The sequence below is a fragment of the Maniola hyperantus genome, chromosome 4, assembly GCF_902806685.2.
Source record: "Maniola hyperantus chromosome 4, iAphHyp1.2, whole genome shotgun sequence".
NCBI classification, from domain to species: Eukaryota; Metazoa; Arthropoda; class Insecta; order Lepidoptera; family Nymphalidae; genus Maniola; species Maniola hyperantus.
This window is the reverse complement of record NC_048539.1, coordinates 6,985,148-7,002,739: the sequence shown is the minus strand read 5'-3', so window position 1 is coordinate 7,002,739 and position 17,592 is coordinate 6,985,148. Positions and strand designations below refer to the sequence as shown.

At 37.6% G+C, this 17,592-nt stretch overlaps 1 protein-coding gene across 1 annotated transcript in view; it reads left to right on the top strand.

Moving 5' to 3' along the window:
* The first annotated feature begins 835 nt into the window (after positions 1–835).
* The window catches only part of Esyt2 (extended synaptotagmin-like protein 2), a 54,734-nt gene continuing 37,977 nt past the window's right edge, over positions 836–17,592 (top strand). Inside the window, exons 1-14 of the mRNA XM_069498338.1 lie at positions 836–1,075; positions 6,305–6,488; positions 7,028–7,182; positions 7,266–7,406; positions 7,624–7,746; positions 8,247–8,434; positions 11,429–11,584; positions 12,437–12,641; positions 13,467–13,673; positions 14,110–14,190; positions 14,400–14,545; positions 15,214–15,302; positions 16,168–16,252; positions 16,873–16,986. Of these exons, the coding sequence (XP_069354439.1) occupies positions 6,328–6,488; positions 7,028–7,182; positions 7,266–7,406; positions 7,624–7,746; positions 8,247–8,434; positions 11,429–11,584; positions 12,437–12,641; positions 13,467–13,673; positions 14,110–14,190; positions 14,400–14,545; positions 15,214–15,302; positions 16,168–16,252; positions 16,873–16,986 (1,851 nt within the window). The 5' untranslated portion in view covers positions 836–1,075; positions 6,305–6,327. The remainder of the gene's footprint in view (positions 1,076–6,304; positions 6,489–7,027; positions 7,183–7,265; positions 7,407–7,623; positions 7,747–8,246; positions 8,435–11,428; positions 11,585–12,436; positions 12,642–13,466; positions 13,674–14,109; positions 14,191–14,399; positions 14,546–15,213; positions 15,303–16,167; positions 16,253–16,872; positions 16,987–17,592) is intronic.

The window sequence follows — 17,592 nt, the reverse complement described above, 5'->3', positions numbered from 1 at the left end:
AGGGCTAGAGACGCCTCTGGGTCCGCGGTTGGACTTCTGTTGTACTAATAATACTTAATATTAATTTTTAGTACGTTCCCATATGCAGTTTTGTATGTCCGTCAATAGTTGCCTGCATCTGCCTCTATAGTTTTTAAATTTATAACTAGCTGACTCACCCCGGCTTTGCTAGAGTGTCAAAAATCCTGAAATAGTTTTTTAAGGTTTTTTGCAATTTTGACTAAAAGTCCAAAATATCAATTACATGAATATGACTTGGAAAATATGACGAACTTTCACACAAACTTTCATCCTCTATAGTCTATTGTATGTAGGTCGGAGGGAGGTTGACTATGGGAGGTTCTGAGAATTATTTATTTATGGGTGGTGGGCATCATAAAATAAAATTACCTCTCGTAAAAATTTCAAGTTTCTAACCCCTGTGGTGGTGTGCTGATAAATCAGTCAGTCAGGACAAGTCTTTTCCCATTCATCCATACTATTATTATAAATTTGAAAGTGTATCTGTGTCTAACTGTCTGTCTGCTAGCTTTTGGCTCAACAGTTTGACCGATTTTGATGAAATTTGGTTCGGAGTTAGCTTACATCCCGGGGAACGACAGACACACTCATTATCCCGGAAAATCAAAGAGTTTCCACAGGATTTTTAAACCTAAATCCACGCGGACGAAGTCACTGGCATCATCTAACTAGTTCTAATTCATACCGAAGAATGGAATATAAAAACGCGATGTTTCATAGCTTTTGTAAGGTCTGTTTTTGGTTTAATCTTTGACAGAGTGAGAGCGAACGAGACCGGCCGGCAGGCAACGTCACGACACCCGGCGCGGGTGGCCGGCTTCATAGTTCATTCGTCCTTCGGTGCAATAATAATTTTCTGTGCTTTTTGTACAGTTTGGCTGCCCTGCCTCGTTTGTCTGATGTTTCGTTGCTCGTCGTCATAGCTCGTCGTAATCAACACGTTCTGCTCACGTCAATAATTATTTAAGTGTTCGAAATTCAATTTGTGATCTACGTTTGTGTTAAAAACAGTTTTGCAAAATATGTTAAATTGATTTAAAAACGGAACGTAGAGGTAAGAATTCGCTAACATTATTTTAATTTTAACGTTGATTTTAGATTTTATGATAACAAAAGGAAAAGTTATGAATTAAATAATACTTACTACAATATTTTAAAATCTCAGGAACGTTGAATTCAAAATTTAATAGCATATTTTAGCGTGAGAATCTTGTGGACGTACCTACCTAGCAGCCTAGCACCCACGTAACGTAAACTTAAAACTACTACCGTAAAACTACACAACTATAGTCCAGGGCCACAACTATAGTCCTGCTACCTCTTTAAACAAAATCGAATTGTTTTTGACTTGTAGTGACATCTAGTACATTGCTTCGTAGTTTTTACTTGATTTAACCTATAAGTCTACTAGTTTTGTGCTTTTTGGTGAGATGGCGTTGTGAATTTAATTTATTCGTCCTACTGCGAGAGAAACCTGTTTCTAAGACGTGTAAGTACTCTGCAAACTTTTATTCGTAAACACTGGCTAAAGTGAGGAAAAAGACACGGAGTTGAATTCATAAGAAAGGTAATGTTGCTAACATGTATTTGACATATAGTTTTCTCTGTAATTGCACCTATTAATTTTTTTTAAAGATTTTTTAAATAATTTGGTACTTAGGTTTCAACTTTGGTCCTAACGTTTTTTTTGGACCATAATTAAAAACCAACATGTTTTATTCCAGAAATGATGTCACGAGACAAGTTTATGAGAAGGAAAGTTGTAGGGCGTACATATAAGTACTACAGTGATCGCCAAATGGAACTTTGTTTGATTGATATATAAGCAACAAAGTGCTGACCCAGCGTCAAGCTGGTGAAAAATATAAAATTCCGAGAAGCTCGATAATTTGGAAATTAAAAGCGTATCGGGGTAACAAAGTTAGGCAGCCGCCAGGTCTTCAATGTGTGTTTTCAGAAGCCAGCAGCCAGCCAGTTTTATCCAGCATGCAATAGAAATGTGTAACTTTGGCTTCCCTATTACCACAGTTTAACGAATACGATGTTCGATCTGAGATGCATTGTGAAAATGTAGGTACCTTGATAAAAATGGTCACAAAATAGACCAATTCAAAAATAACTTACCTGGCAAAACCTGGGCAAATATGTTCCTGTGTATAAAACATTTGATAAGTAATTTTAAAACATTTGATTTGAGATTAAAAGATTTTTCACAAAATATTCTATTGTAACATGTAATTTAATCAATAAAACCTGATTTGATCCCATTATTTTGTGTTATTCTTAAAAACTAAACTTCAGGCATTCAAACAAACCACCCAATTATAGTCTGATGTGTCACAATATGCGTCCCGAGTATGATTTATAATTTGAACCATAGTTGGCAACATGCCATACAACAATGGTCCAAATTTAATTTTTTTTTAATACTTGAAATAACACACGTAACATATTTTGACTTGGGGTGTTAACTTACTATGTTCTACTTTATCTAAAAACATCAATAGGTATTAAATATGTTAATCCATTCTCTAGTGGAAAAAGAACAAATTTAAAAATTGGCAAATCAGGACCATACTTGTGTAGTTTTACGGTACGTGACGTGCCCATGCCTGCGCTGCTCTCGATTTCGTCCACGGATTGTATCGAACTTAATCGAATTTTGTTCTGTCTGGACCGAACGATCCATTTTAGATACCTAGTGGCTAATATATTATTATCAAAGCTGTAGAATAAAATGCTGACGAGTAACGCACGCCGGCACGCACTAGCTCATACATTTTGAACTAGACCCACTGCTAGGCCAGAAACCAGAATGTAGAATATAGTGTAACTAGCCTATGCTCGCGACTTCGTCCGCGTGGACTACACAAATTTCGAACCCCCATTTTACCCCCTTAGGGGTTGAATTTTCAAAAATCCTTTCTTAGCGGATGCCTACGTCATAATAGCTATCTGCATGCCAAATTTCAGCCCGATCCATCCAGTAGTTTGAGCTGTGCGTTTATAGATCAGTCAGTCAGTCACCTTTTTCTTTTATATATTTAGAAGATACATAGAGTACTATGATAGATAGAATAATTTGCCTAATTGAGAAGATACTTTTGAATGTATCCATTTTGATAAGAACTTGTTGGTATACCTAATACGTCCATCCCCAATACAATTTAGGCTAGCTGCATATATTTTTTTTAAAAGAATATTAGCCATGTTATATGACTAATATTTCCCTTTCCTCTCCAACTAAGCTTCAAGCTTTTGCTAGGAGTAGGTACGACAATAGTGCAACGGGCGGGGTTTGAACCGTCGACCTTTCGGTTTTCAGTCCACTCCTCTGCCCGTTGAGCTATTGAGGCTTATCAGATTGTCTGTCAGAAAAATTCTGATGCTCAAGAAGAATATAACTTTGCTCATACATTCTGTAGTCTAGTTCTTTACTCATGTGGTCTCTAGACCCTGCATAGGTACATGCTTAGGTTTGCCATATAATATCCAAATGAAGGACAAGTCCTCCTTTTCCACAAGTTCTCCTGGTGTCCACCTTCATCTACCGAAGGTGATAGAAAAACTCCTGACACGCGCCGAAGCCCAGAAGGCATTCTGCGAGTCTGTTCGTACCTTTTTTTAAACCCCGCAGAAATCCCGCAGGATGCCGACTCAGAATAGGCTACTTGACACTTTTTTAAAGTTGGTCTTAAATGGTTAATATTTGTCCTACTATATCAAAAAAATTAACATTATATTTTTTTGCGCCCTAAAAACCATAAAACTTTAATTTAAAAATATATTTTTCTTAGACAGGTGAAAACACTGTCGGCCATGTTTGGCCGATAGATTATCTGTGCTCTGACGTCATGCATTTGTAAACAACAGCATAACCTCCCAAAGTTAATAAACATGACTTCTATTATACTAGTTTACATGAAAAATATAGTAATTATCGTTATTGTATCATCCGAGAATGTAAAAAACGCATCGATAAAGACCACAGGAAAGTTGTGGATTAGAGTGCCCAGTGAAATAAATATACGTAACACGCGAAGACTTGCTTAAAGGGATCCTATATGACTAACGACTTCAACCCAAATTTATTTTTGCAAAGATCACTTTGTTGTAAGTCTTACTTAATAACTTATTCAATTTATAAAGAGAAAACGATAATTTTTTACGTTTACTATGAGTTTTTAGAAATATATAAAAACTAGCTTATGCTCGTGACTTCGCCCGCGTGGACTTCATAAATTTCAAACCTCCATTTAACCCACTCAGAGGTGGAATTTCAAAAAATCCTTTCCTAGTGGATACCTTCTCTTTACCTACAAAGAACACACCCACCAAATTTCATGTATCTAGGATCAGCTGTTTAGATGTTTTGGCTGTGCGTTGATATATAAGTTAGTCACGACTCTAAATTTTATATATATGGATACTACGTTAGTCCCCGCGTCACATCGGGATGACATTTCTTTGTTTACATATTTAATGACGTCACATCATGGCTGACAGCGTTTTCTGCGTTTCAAATAAAAATAAAAACTGTATTTTTTTAAATTGGATTTATATATCCATCCTGCGTTTTTAATAATTGTTATTGATATATTTCGTTGTCTTAAGCAAAATACTATAATAAATAATCATTTATTGGACGAAATTAGATATGAGTCAAGTAGCCTATTTTGCCGGGTTGGATGTATGGTTCTGATATTCACAAACAGCAAACTAGTCACTCTGTGAACATTAGAAGCGTATGTCTTCGATCATCGTATGTATGGCGATAGACAGCTTTCTGACAGGCAAATGGCAATTTTTGATCATATGCGGGCCGGCCTTATTCACTCGGCGAATAAATCGTGGAAACCGTAAACCACGAAAAAAAATTTTTGTATATGTCTGAAACGTTACATGATGCAAAGAAATATTTCGTGTATCAAATTCGGTGGGTTCATATTACCCTACTTACCGGCATTCAACAGTCGAAATACTCGAAACTTCTTTTTATTACTTTGTCATGCGACCTTATCTTGGGGCGTTCCCGCACAATACACCAATAACCAACAGAGTTATTCAGTATCGTGCTGAGTTAAATCGCGGAATATTATGTAACCGACGAACTCCCTGGCGCAGTAGTGAGCCGTATGGTTTTATAAGCGGCAGGTCCTGTGTTTGATTACCGGCAGGGGTGATTTGTGGATCTATAATTTCTAAATTGCTCCTGCTGGTTTGGTTTAAGATGCTTCAACTGGGGCTAGTTACCACCCTATCGTCTCCAGGCCAAGTGTGTAAGCGTTCCGGTACGATGCATCGTAGAACGTTTACAAGCACACGCCAAAAACGTAAAATGTCCAAAAAAACGTAAAACACAGAATTCCAACATAATATACTCACGCGAAATGCCAAATGCTATGATAGTAAAAAAAAATACGAATCTAATGACGTATCATTTGTCAAAATCGGTTGAGCCCTTCAGTAGTTACAAGCGGACATAGGAACGGACATACATACATACAGGTCAATATACTCCGTTGAGCTTCGCCGCAGTCGGGTAAAAAGCAAACTGTGTAGATTTTGTTATACTACCTAAACACAATCCAATACCAATAATTTCATTCATTTTGTTGTTTTAGTGATTTAAAGATTTAGTAGACAACATAATAAGAGTCTCTTTTTAGGGTTTCGTACCTCAAATGACCCGTTGACCTAGAATCATGAACAAATAATTAGTATTTTCAATTTTTTAAAGTAAGGTAACTAGGCATACCAAGTGGGATATCATATGAAAGGGATTTACCTGTACATTCTAAAACAGATTTTTATTTATTTTTATGCATAATAGTTTTTGATTTGTCGAAAAAATACGACTGTATTACTACGGAACCCTCTGTGCGCGAGTCTGACTCCCATTTGGCCGGTTTTTTAAGAGGCCCTTCAAATTTAAGAGACCCCTAAAATTTAAGAAAAATATTTAAGATCAACTACAAGTAACAACTAACTACTACTACGAAGTTTTGCATTCGGTATTTCCAAACATTTCAATTTTAGCATTTTGCGTTTTTGGCGTTATGTTTGGTATCTAGGTACGTATTTTGTTTGCAAAAGTCATGCAAAAGTAGTCATTCATCATTGCAAAAGGACACAACTTTAATTTTGGCATTTTGCGTTATTGACGTTGTTATGCGTCTAAACGACAGTGAACGCAGACTCTGAATTAAGAGTCCATTGACTTCACTGACCGTTATATTATACGTAATGACTAATGAATTTACCTATAAGTGTATCTCTTTAGATAAACAGTGAGCTATAATCAAAATGTGTGGCTGCGTGAGAGTTCTCCGCATTGGCAAACCGCTACCCAGGGCATGGCAACGAAGACTGTTCAGCTCATCCTCAACACCACCACCCGTTCAAGGAGTCCCATACACTAAACTTAGTGTCGGAGTACCGAAGGAAATATGGCAGGATGAACGGAGGTTCGTCACATTAAAATTATATTTATATGCAACACTAGCTAATACCCGCGACTTCGTTCGCGTGGATTTAGGTTTTTAAATTTCCCGTGAGAACTCCTTGATTTTCCGGGATTAAAAGTAGCCTATGTCACTCTCCAGTTCTTTAACTATACCCATGCAAAAAATCACGTCGATCCGTCGCTCCGTTGCGACGTGATTGAAGGACAAACCAATAAACCAACAAACAAACGCACTTTCGCATTTATATTAGCATTGGGTAGTGATATAAAAGTTAAAATACCTACCCACCCATCAAAAACGATATCCAAAAACCTTTGTTTAAAATTTCTATACTTAGTTACATTGACGCAGGAAGAGCTTCTGTTATTATCTAAACTGATTGTGTAGTTATTGTAGTCAATCAAGCATTCTATTGCATTTAAGATAGCAGCATACGTTCTGTTCCATAATAAAAATTGGCAGACATTATTACTATCTCTACAAAATGTACATACGTCATTGATTATTTAGGTATTAAATTGGTTTATTTATGTTTCTAGGGTAGCAGTTGTACCGGCAGTAGTTAGTAAATTAGTAAAAAAGGGATTTAGCGTTAATATCGAAGAAAACGCCGGAGTGCTAGCAAATTTTCCAAACAAGACTTATGAAGAAGCTGGCGCTAGAATTACTACGTTAAAGGATACCTATCAATCAAGTAAACACTAATATTCTTTATCTGATATGATACTACTGGGAAATTAAGACGGGCTGTTAATTTTCATATTCTTTTTGTTTTAGATATAATTTTAAAAGTGCGACCGTTAGCTGAGAGTGAAGTTCAAAATGTTGCTGAGGAATCTACGCTTATATCATTCTTTTATCCGGCTCAAAATCAAAATCTTATACAAAAATTGGCAGCTAAAAAAATAAACGCATTTGGTGAGTTTTAATCGAGAAATTGTAACTACCCTTATTTCTCGATTGCTTGAATTCGTGAAAATAGAAATTAATATAATATTTTAGGTAGTAATAAATCTCATATTTAGCTTTGTAAATATCAGCTTTTACCTTTTAGCGAAACCTTTATATACCTAACTTGACCCTGATTTGTTTTCCCAATTTTCTGACTGTGTATATATACTGCATTATTTTCAAGCAATGGACTGTATACCACGTATAAGTCGAGCGCAAGTATTCGACGCTCTGAGTTCAATGGCAAATGTGGCTGGATACCGAGCGGTCATCGAGGCAGCTGCACATTTTCCACGCTTTTTTTCTGGTATGAATATTCATAAATATAAGCATCAACAGTATGCGGCAGAAAATAATCTGCATCGACCTTTAGAAAAAGATAGCGGTTTTGCAGAGCGTTGTCTTTGTCGTTGAGACCGACAAAACTATCACATAGGTATGAGAGACAGAGACAACATTCTACAAAGAAGAAATCTCATTCTAAAGGTCGAACCGTTATAAATTATTTTCTGCCGCGTACTGTACATAATAATTATGCCATTAAATTCTTCATCGTCGTAATACTCGTGGCAGAGTGGTTGTGGTCATCACGAAGTGACTTCTTTCGTGGCAGCTGATGTCATGCGCCCACTTTCCCTGCTGGGGAACTCTTATTTTTCCGAACATAAAGTACCCTTTGTCCCTCCCCGGAATGCAAGCTATCTCTGTACCTACCACATCTTAATCTGTTAAATAAATGGACCATGAAAGGCTAGCAGACCAGTAACACTTTCGCATTTATAATATAGTATGGATTTATTTGTGTAGGTCAGATGACGGCAGCGGGCCGCGTGCCTCCATGCCGGGTGCTGGTGATAGGCGGCGGAGTGGCCGGGCTGGCGGCGGCCGCGCAGGCTCGCTGCATGGGCGCCGCAGTGCGAGCTTTTGACACGCGTCCAGCTGTACGCGAGCAAATCGAGAGTCTGGGAGCGCAGTTCATCACTATGGACATCAAGGTTAGTCTACGCCACATTTAGTTGTAATTTTAGGGTTCCGTATCTCCAGAGAAAAAAAGAAACTTATAAGATCACTTCCCGTTGACCTAGAGTCATGAAATTTGGCAGGTAGCAATGCCTTATAACACAAGTAGGAAAAATCTGCAAAACCGTGAAGGTGTGGTTACATCACGAAAAAAAATTAAAAAGTGTTATTTCTTGTACGATGACACGGAACCCTTCGTGTGCAAGTTCGGCTGGCTCTTGACCGATTTTTGGGGATAGAAGATGATGAATATTTATTAGCATTATCTACAATACAATATAGTTACGTAACATAAAATACCACAATTTTATCATCACACCTACAATCAATCACATTGCTTAGCATAAATATGGTAGTTGATAAAACAATTGCTATCGTTAGTATCAACCAAGTAAATCCTACCCACCGGCCTTATTGATAAACATTAATAATAATAATAATTAATTAGTTATATTTTATTATCAATAAATGTTAGTGATTTTATCTTCTACTTACTATACACTACCAAGCTTCGTTTAATTTCTATTTGACATTTATCAAATTATTTTTCAATTTTTTACAAATAATATTTGAATGAGACTTTCAACAATTACTTAAGCAAATACTGCTCATATAAAATAATGTGTTGATACATTCATATCAACACATTACTATAATGTGTGGATGCATTTGTATCAATTCATTACTTTATATCTCAAGGTCTATTTTGTAACTCTAGTCATATGTGTGAGTTAAACAATTTGCATAATATAATCTAGTTGGCAAATATTTGTACAAATACGTGGTAATGAGCTAAATAAATTCCATACTTGTACATTGGTAGGTAGTTAGTACAATAATTTAACTATGGTATCTAGTAGTGGTAGTAGTAGTCTAGTAAAGTATCAATCTAAAAAAAGTATTTTTTTAGATACAACAGTTAGGTAAATTATCTCAATATCAATCTCTAAACTAACTAAAATTGACAGGCCTAAATCTAGTGCCATCCTTTTCCGCGAGCGACATTATGAAAGAGATAACAATAGATTCATTTTAGTTTAGTTTTGAGATTTTTCACAATGGAATTAGCCGCAGTACCACTATATAACTTTGACAAAGAAGCCGACCAAAGCTATAGTCCTCAATAATCTAATAGATTTTGCTAAACACATCTTCGCCAGTTGACACACCCTAAGGCCCGGTATCAACCTAAGCGGAGAGGAGAGGAGATGCGTTCAATCGACCAATCAGATTCAAAATAGATGACGTGAAAAAATTATCACGTCATTTTTTAAAAATCCGATTGGTTTACTGTACACATCTCCTCTCCGCTCCGCTTAGGTGGATACCGGGCCTAAGACTTAATTTTATGACATTTTGGTACGGAACTCTAAAATGCTAACCAGATAAGACTTATCTTCTTGTTTCAAGTGAATTGTTATACAAATAAAAATATTACATAAGTATTTCACAAAACTTAAGTATCTGTCTGTCAGATTTGTATATCTGAGAAAAGTTTATCTTTTTAACCTTGGCCAAAATACCTAACAATTTTATCGAAACGTGCGTCAAGCAATAAAGACTGTCACACGAATACGAATATGAGAATATTTTCTTCTGGTCTAGAATGAATTTTTTTTTTTTTTTAGTAAAGAAATTTAGGCATATTATATGACTAATATTCCCCTTTCCTCTCCAATTAAGCGTCAGGCTTGTGCTAGGAGTAGGTACGACAATAGTGTAACGGGCGGGATTTGAGCCGTCGACCTTTCGGTTTTCAGTCCACTCCTATACCGGTTGAGCTATTGAGGCTCTCTTACTATCACTAATTATCACTCTAATTATCACTTAGTAGGTATATTGCGCGCAAAACAAGGCTGATCTGAACACGAGGCGTATGACTGCGTATTGTACAAAGACAGATCTCGGCCCGGCTTGTGTATTTATATTACCTGCGCACCGCCATGTAGTAACTTCAGATTGGACTGTTTTGCGATCACTGTACAGTTCGCGGGCAGAAAGTAGGTAATATTAGAATGACATTTCGGCTTTATAGAGTGTTGTCTCTGGCACTCATACCTACATGACGTTTTGTCGGTCTCAACGACAGAGACAATGCTCTACTAATCTGCTATCTCCTTCTAAAGGTCGATGTACATTACTTTCTGCCGCGTACTGTAATCCGCACCTCGATTGCGGGAACATGACAGCTACAATGTCACGAATCACGATCGCAATCACCTCTGATTGGTTGACGCTCGCTCACTATTAGCTTGCAGGTTTTACGAAATCGACCTAGAGGTATTTGACAACTAGTCACTTTTTATCAAACGTCAAAAAGCGCGCTTAGTATGCGAGCTTCTATGAAATACTGGTATGTGACGTCACAATCATTTGACGTGTTTTGTTTAGTTTAATCGATAATTTAAAATGGTTAACACATAAAAACTAACAAAGGACGTGGAATTTACGTATTTTGGAACTACTTTACTATATAATAATTACTGAGAAATAATTTATTTTTGATATGGGCAACATCCCTTACCTACCCCATAAAAAGCAGTATAGATACATGTTCAACATTTACTTAAAACCACTAATGGCCGTTGTCGATTCGGAATGTAAAGCTTATTTTAGAAAGCTCACTTTTGCTACTTGCCAAATCTCAAAACGTTTATATACAAGTTTATATATCAGTGCTTTTGAAGAAGTTCTAATAAACCTTTTCTGTAGTGAACTCTGTGGTAATAGGGTAGCATTAGTTTTAGAACATACGAAGTGCCCTTTATATGTATGAGATGCATCGTTGGAAAAAACGGTTTAGTAATAATAATAAAAAATGTTTAAAATAGTATTAAATACATGTTTTAAACAATATGTTTTAGACATTCGTTTAAACCAATGTCGACCCCAATGATATGATTTATTTTGTAGTAGTATTTAGATTAACTAGAATGTGGATCTCCAATATTTTATTGTTGCATACTCAGGAAGAAGGAGCAGGCACAGGTGGTTATGCCAAGGAGATGAGTGAAGAGTTCCTCAATGCTGAGCGAACATTGCTAGGCAAGGAAGCTAGGACGTCTGACGTAGTTATAAGTACAGCTCTTATTCCTGGAAAACCCGCTCCTGTGCTTGTTTTAGAGGTAAGTGTGTACCAACTTACCTATTAGGTATTAGTTTGTTGTAAGAGCTAACCAACTTAAAGAAGGTCCTGTGTATCAGCAACCATTTTTGAAGTGAACACTTCTTTAGGTGCGTTGGACGATTTTGGGATGAGTAAGAACTTCAACCCAAACCCACGGACGGGTCCATATGCACGAAAGTACCAGACTATCGGCCAGCAAGGAGAAGTGGCGAATGCTCGTGAGGCGTATAACAACTGCCCCCAAAAACGTCACTTCGTGATGACCCACTGGTTCGGAAAGGCATTCCGAACCAGTGGTAGATGCATCCGACTATTCGAAAGTACTTGTAAAAGTTTATTTGAATAAAAAAGATTTTTATTTTATTTTATTTATTTTGTACCCCGGCTTCTCTGCCAAGAGTGTTACGACGAAGACGGACGTCAATGACGCTTCACCGAAATGCTTAGTTCATAGTGGTCGGAGTGCCAATAGGTGTAAAAACTAGACTTATGTTTTAATTTACTATTTTCTGAGGTTTAGGTTAAAGCGTGCTTGCCTAGAAGATACCTATTTACTCTTGCCTTGAAGGTATTTAAATTATATGTGGCAGAAAACACAGACGCTGAAAGGCCATTCCACACCTTAACCACCCTTAGCGGTCCGTATCAGAAACGTTGAGCAAAAACGTTTCTTACGAGTATGAACAACTACAAATTATGAAATCTTAACTTTTGGTACAAATATTTAAAAAAAAATAATTTGAAAATATGTTAAAAAAAACAGTATCATTTCATAGTTTTAAGTTTTCGTTTCGGTTGACATTCCCCACTGACTGCCAATTTTGTTAATGACATACTTGTTAATTTCTAGGATGCCGTGCGGGACATGGCACCCGGCAGCGTAATAGTGGACCTGGCGGCCGAAATGGGGGGCAATGTACAAACGACTACAAAGGGAAAGATCACCAAGGTGTATGACGTCACCCACATCGGCCTAACAGACATGCCCAGCAGGATGCCCGCACACGCATCCACCCTGTACGCTAATAATATATCCGCCTTTCTATTTAGTTTAGGTGAGTAAAAAAACTGTTTAAAAATACGCGCTGAATTAGGAACCTCCTCCTTTTTGAAAGGTCCCTTAGCCGACGATTAGCCACAAACGAGTTGATCTAAAAACTAGAAACGAGTTGGCGAGCAACGACAAGCGAGTGTGTAGTTGGGATGATTTTGTCTCTGGGCTATGAGCAAGTGTGTGAGTGTGACGGACTATACACTACGTATAATCCGTTTATCCTACTCAAATCCTGATTGATAGGTGCCTACAAATTTCGAAGTTATCATTCTCGTAACTATCAGCATATTATTTTAGCGTATATACTGATTACTGATACTCGGTAATCAATCAATTTAAGTATTTAGGTTATATCGTTACGATAACTGTTGCAATGATTTTCAAAAACAAAATATTTTAGGAGTTGTATACATAATATTTATATCTTATGTCTATTTTCATAGTAATGGTTTGAGTCGGCCAATTTTTGTTTCTTAATTCTATTTAAGTGTACTTTTTTAAGCTGTGATAGCCTAGTGGTTAGCACGTCCGCCTTCTAATCGGAGGTTGGGAGTTCGATCCCGGGCACGCACCTCTAACTTTTCGCAGTTATGTGCGTTTTAATTAATTAAATATCATTTGCTTTAACGGTGAAGGAAAACATCGTGAGGAAACCTGCATGCCTGAGAGTTCTCCATAATGTTCTCAAAGGTGTGTGAAGTCTACCAATCCGCACATGGCCAGCGTGGTAGACTATGGCCAAAAACTTTTCGCACTCTGAGAGGAGACCCGCGCTCTGTAGTGAGCCGGTGATGGGTTGATCATGATGCTGATGACACTTTTTCAGGTAACAATGACCACTTTTACATCAACCTCGAGGACGAGGTGACCCGCGGCGCCATAGTGCTGAAAGCTGGCGAACTGTTGTGGCCGCCGCCGCCCGCGCCCAGCATGCCGCCAGCAGAGACGCCCGTCAAAGCCACCGCTGCTGCTAAAGTCGAACCACCTAACCCTTTCAACGAAACTTTGAAGGACACCTTTCTCTATTCTACGGGTAGGATTCCATATTCCATAACATGTCAAATAGGCACCTTGCCACCTTCTAGGCAGGCGCGCTCAACCTTAGGCAGCATCACAACTATTTGGAGTGATTCCAGCCAAGCGCAAAAAAAATTCACATGAGCAAATGCATGTGCGGTGTGCCACTACATAGGCTCAAACCATTTTAATCCAATTTATTTAATTCTGTTATACTCAATCTTTAAAAAAATTAAAATGACAGGGCTAATAATATTGTTATCCCGTTCGTAATGTACCGTGCAAAAAGGGATAACACTAGAAAGCACCTGTAAAATGCCTTTAGAGATTGTGTGTGTAGAATTAGCTACAATACACATGCATTGAATGATTTAAACAACATGGTAACATGGTTTATAGAAAGTGTAACCTTTTCTATGAATTATGTAATTAATGCCATATTTTTTTTACAGGTTTAGCAAGTTTAATAGGACTCGGGATTGTGTCTCCCAATCCTGCATTTACAACTATGACGACGACACTCGCATTATCGGGTAAGTTCTCTCATCTATGGTTAGATTCTAGCCGTATTATCTATGGGGTAAGTCACAACCGAGTATGTATCTCAGAATGAGAAGGGTCTATTAGTTTTGCCACAATCTATTGATCTATTGTTTACTGATGTGTACATGGAAATAATAAAAGATTTTTTTAAAAAAAATAATATGTAAATAAGCTCAAAATCATGAACCCTTTCTAACAGGTGTGGTAGGCTATCACACAGTATGGGGCGTGGTGCCGGCTTTACACTCGCCCCTGATGTCAGTAACGAACGCAGTATCCGGCATCACTGCTGTGGGGGGACTGCTACTGATGGGCGGCGGTTACGTACCGGAGACCCCTGTACAGGTAAAGTTAGTGCTTTTAGATATTATACCCATGCTAATTTAAATTATTACTTGATTATTTGACTTGTTGACCGCTATGAGAGCTTGCGTCGCTGAGTGAGTTTTTTCTTTGATAGCTCTTTTCACTGCGACAAACCATAGTGCGTAAAATTTGAAAAAGGACTGGCCATATTTGCTCCATGTGTTAGTTATAACATTCAACTATTTGATAAACTATTAATCTACTCTGTAGATAGATATTATAGTAAAATGGAATAACTACTAGTCGAATCATTACGCATCACTACCCATATTATAAATGCGAAAGTGTGTTTGTTTGTTGGTTTGTCCTTCAATTACGTCGCAACGGAGCAACGGATCGACGTGAATTTTTGCATGGGTATAGTTTAAGACCTGGAGAGTGACATATAAGGCTACTTTTTATCTCAGAAAATCAAAGATTTTCCACGGGATTTTTAAAAACCTAAATCCACGCGTACGAAGTCGCGGGCATCAGCTATTAAGGTATAATGGTGAAACATTTAATGTTCTATACAAGCGCTCTCCATCTAGGCTACATCATCACTTGCCAGCAAGTCTGATTGAAGCCAAGCGCTAGTCAACAAATTTAAAAAATCCGTAAAGGTTTGTTTGAAAGTACAATAACTAATTTGAGTTGTTATTTTTCAGTGGTTAGCCAGTACTGCAGCACTCATCTCATTTATTAACGTGTTTGGTGGATTTTTAGTCACACAGCGCATGTTGGATATGTTCAAACGGTGAGATACCTACATAATAAATCACTAGTAAAACGTCACGATCCCTTTAAGGAATTGTAGGGGAGACCAAATGCTTTCAAATGACCCCTGATATTTTAGCCTTAAGGTATTAGAGATCATTTGATCACATTTGACCTCTCCTACAATCTCGATCCCTTTAGGGTCTTAGACCCACTACGCACGGTCGACTAGTCGCCTGGCAACTCAGTCGACGGCGACCGTTAGAATCTATAATTTATATGAAAGTCGCCGTGTCTATGCGCACGAAGTTGCGGCGACTGCGCGCGTATACACACGGCGACTTCCATGTACAGGATGTAATCAGAACGCTAGCAAAAACTTAGCGTTATTGTTATACTACCTAAACACAGTCCAATACCAATAACCATTTGGCTCATTTTGTAGTTTCAGTGATATAGTGTTTTTCAAACCCGCAATGTATAGCGTGCAACACTCGGGTCAATGCCCCGCCTATGACGCGGCATTGACTTCGAGTGGCCTACTTACGCAAAGTTCGTTGACCTCTAGCGTCAGTCAGATGTCTTATTTGCCATATATCGTAAACTCTTACAAAAGAGAGAGAGAAATAAGATTTATTTACATATTTTTTTCGCGTTTTTTTTGTGTCATATCAGTAATCATTAGTACTATCACCTGTCTTCGTTTAGGTTACACCCTGTAATTTACAGATTCTAACGGTCGCCGTTGACCGAGTTTCCGGGCGACTAGACGACCGTACGTAATGGTTCTAAAGGGATGGTCACGTTTTACCCGTTACTACAGAAATCTAAAATTGCATGTTTGTTGTAAAACCCACATACTAATGAATAAACCCAATTATTGTTATTATTATACTTTTGTTCAGACCAGGAGACCCACCAGAATATGGTTATCTGTACGCCATTCCTGCCGCAGCGCTGCTTGGAGGATACCTAACTACCGCAATGCAGGTAACAAAAATACCGAACAAGTAACATACAATAGTGTACACATCTCCTAACAAATCTACATTGACAAGTCCAAAAGTAGTCGTATCCTTTTCACTTTTCATAGCTAGAAAAGGATAGCTAAAGTTAGATGTCCTTTTTTGCACATCTATAGGTAGGATATTTGTGTACAACCGAATTGTTTCAAAATTAAACCCCCTGCCACACACCCTTAAAGTTTAAAATTAAACTTTTGAACTTTAAGGGTGTCTAGCAGGGGGTTACCATGATACTAAATGTCTGGCAATGCATGACGTGATTTCTAACACTATTCTGAAGAAAATAAAAAAAAAATTAGACTCTATACTTTGACACAAGATTTTTTACACCTTTATTACCTGTTATCTCTAAAGCCACCATGATCCAAAGGAACATCCAAACATACTTTCCTCCCAGTCTTTCAGTGTTTGCAGACAATACACAGATAAACTTTCAGCTTTTATAAATTAATGAAGGTCTGGCACTCGCTGGCTCTTAGTCCATTAGTAAATCACCGCTCAGTTAGCCCTTTAAATAATCGAGACCAGTAGATTCGCTCGGGTGGTATTTGGTGTTAAATAAAATTTAGGTTCTTTTTCCGACAGGGATATCCTGAAGTACATCAGATGGCATACCTCGCTTCATCACTGTGTTGCGTCGGCGCTTTAGCCGGCCTCAGTTCGCAGACTACTGCACGTAAAGGAAACTACCTCGGAATGGTAAGATTTATATATTTTTATACATTCGAAATTATTAGATTTTGAGTAGTACCCTGAGGGTACATTACACTTATTAATAGTACCTGTAGTATGAAATTACCTGTTTCAGTTACAAATTATAATAATCTCTAAACTATATAACAAGGCTATCACCGAGTTTCAGTGCCTATGACATCATCTCAGTTAAAAACTGAAAGAGTTAATTGTTAGTAACTTTTTGTTAGTGGACAACTAAATTAGATAGCCACTGAGATATCGAATAAAGCCTAGGTCTATTAGTAAGTACCTAGTGCTATCTTAAGACTTTTTCTTGGAACATAGTGAGGAACACTCCTTCAACTTGTTAATTTTGTTTAGAGATTTTTGTACAAACTGATATAAAGTGTATGTGCCAGTGCATCCGATGATTAGAAAAGGCATTCATAAAGCTAAGACGTAGCTATAAGACTCGACCCAAGTCCCGCTCATTGTAATCTTGATGACATAAGCTTCAATCTTTTGATCATTGTAAAGGCATTGAGACATTGAAGACCTTACAGAACATTATTCCTGCACCAAAATTGACGAAACTCAATTGCACCTATAATTTTTCCTGTGTTTTTGATA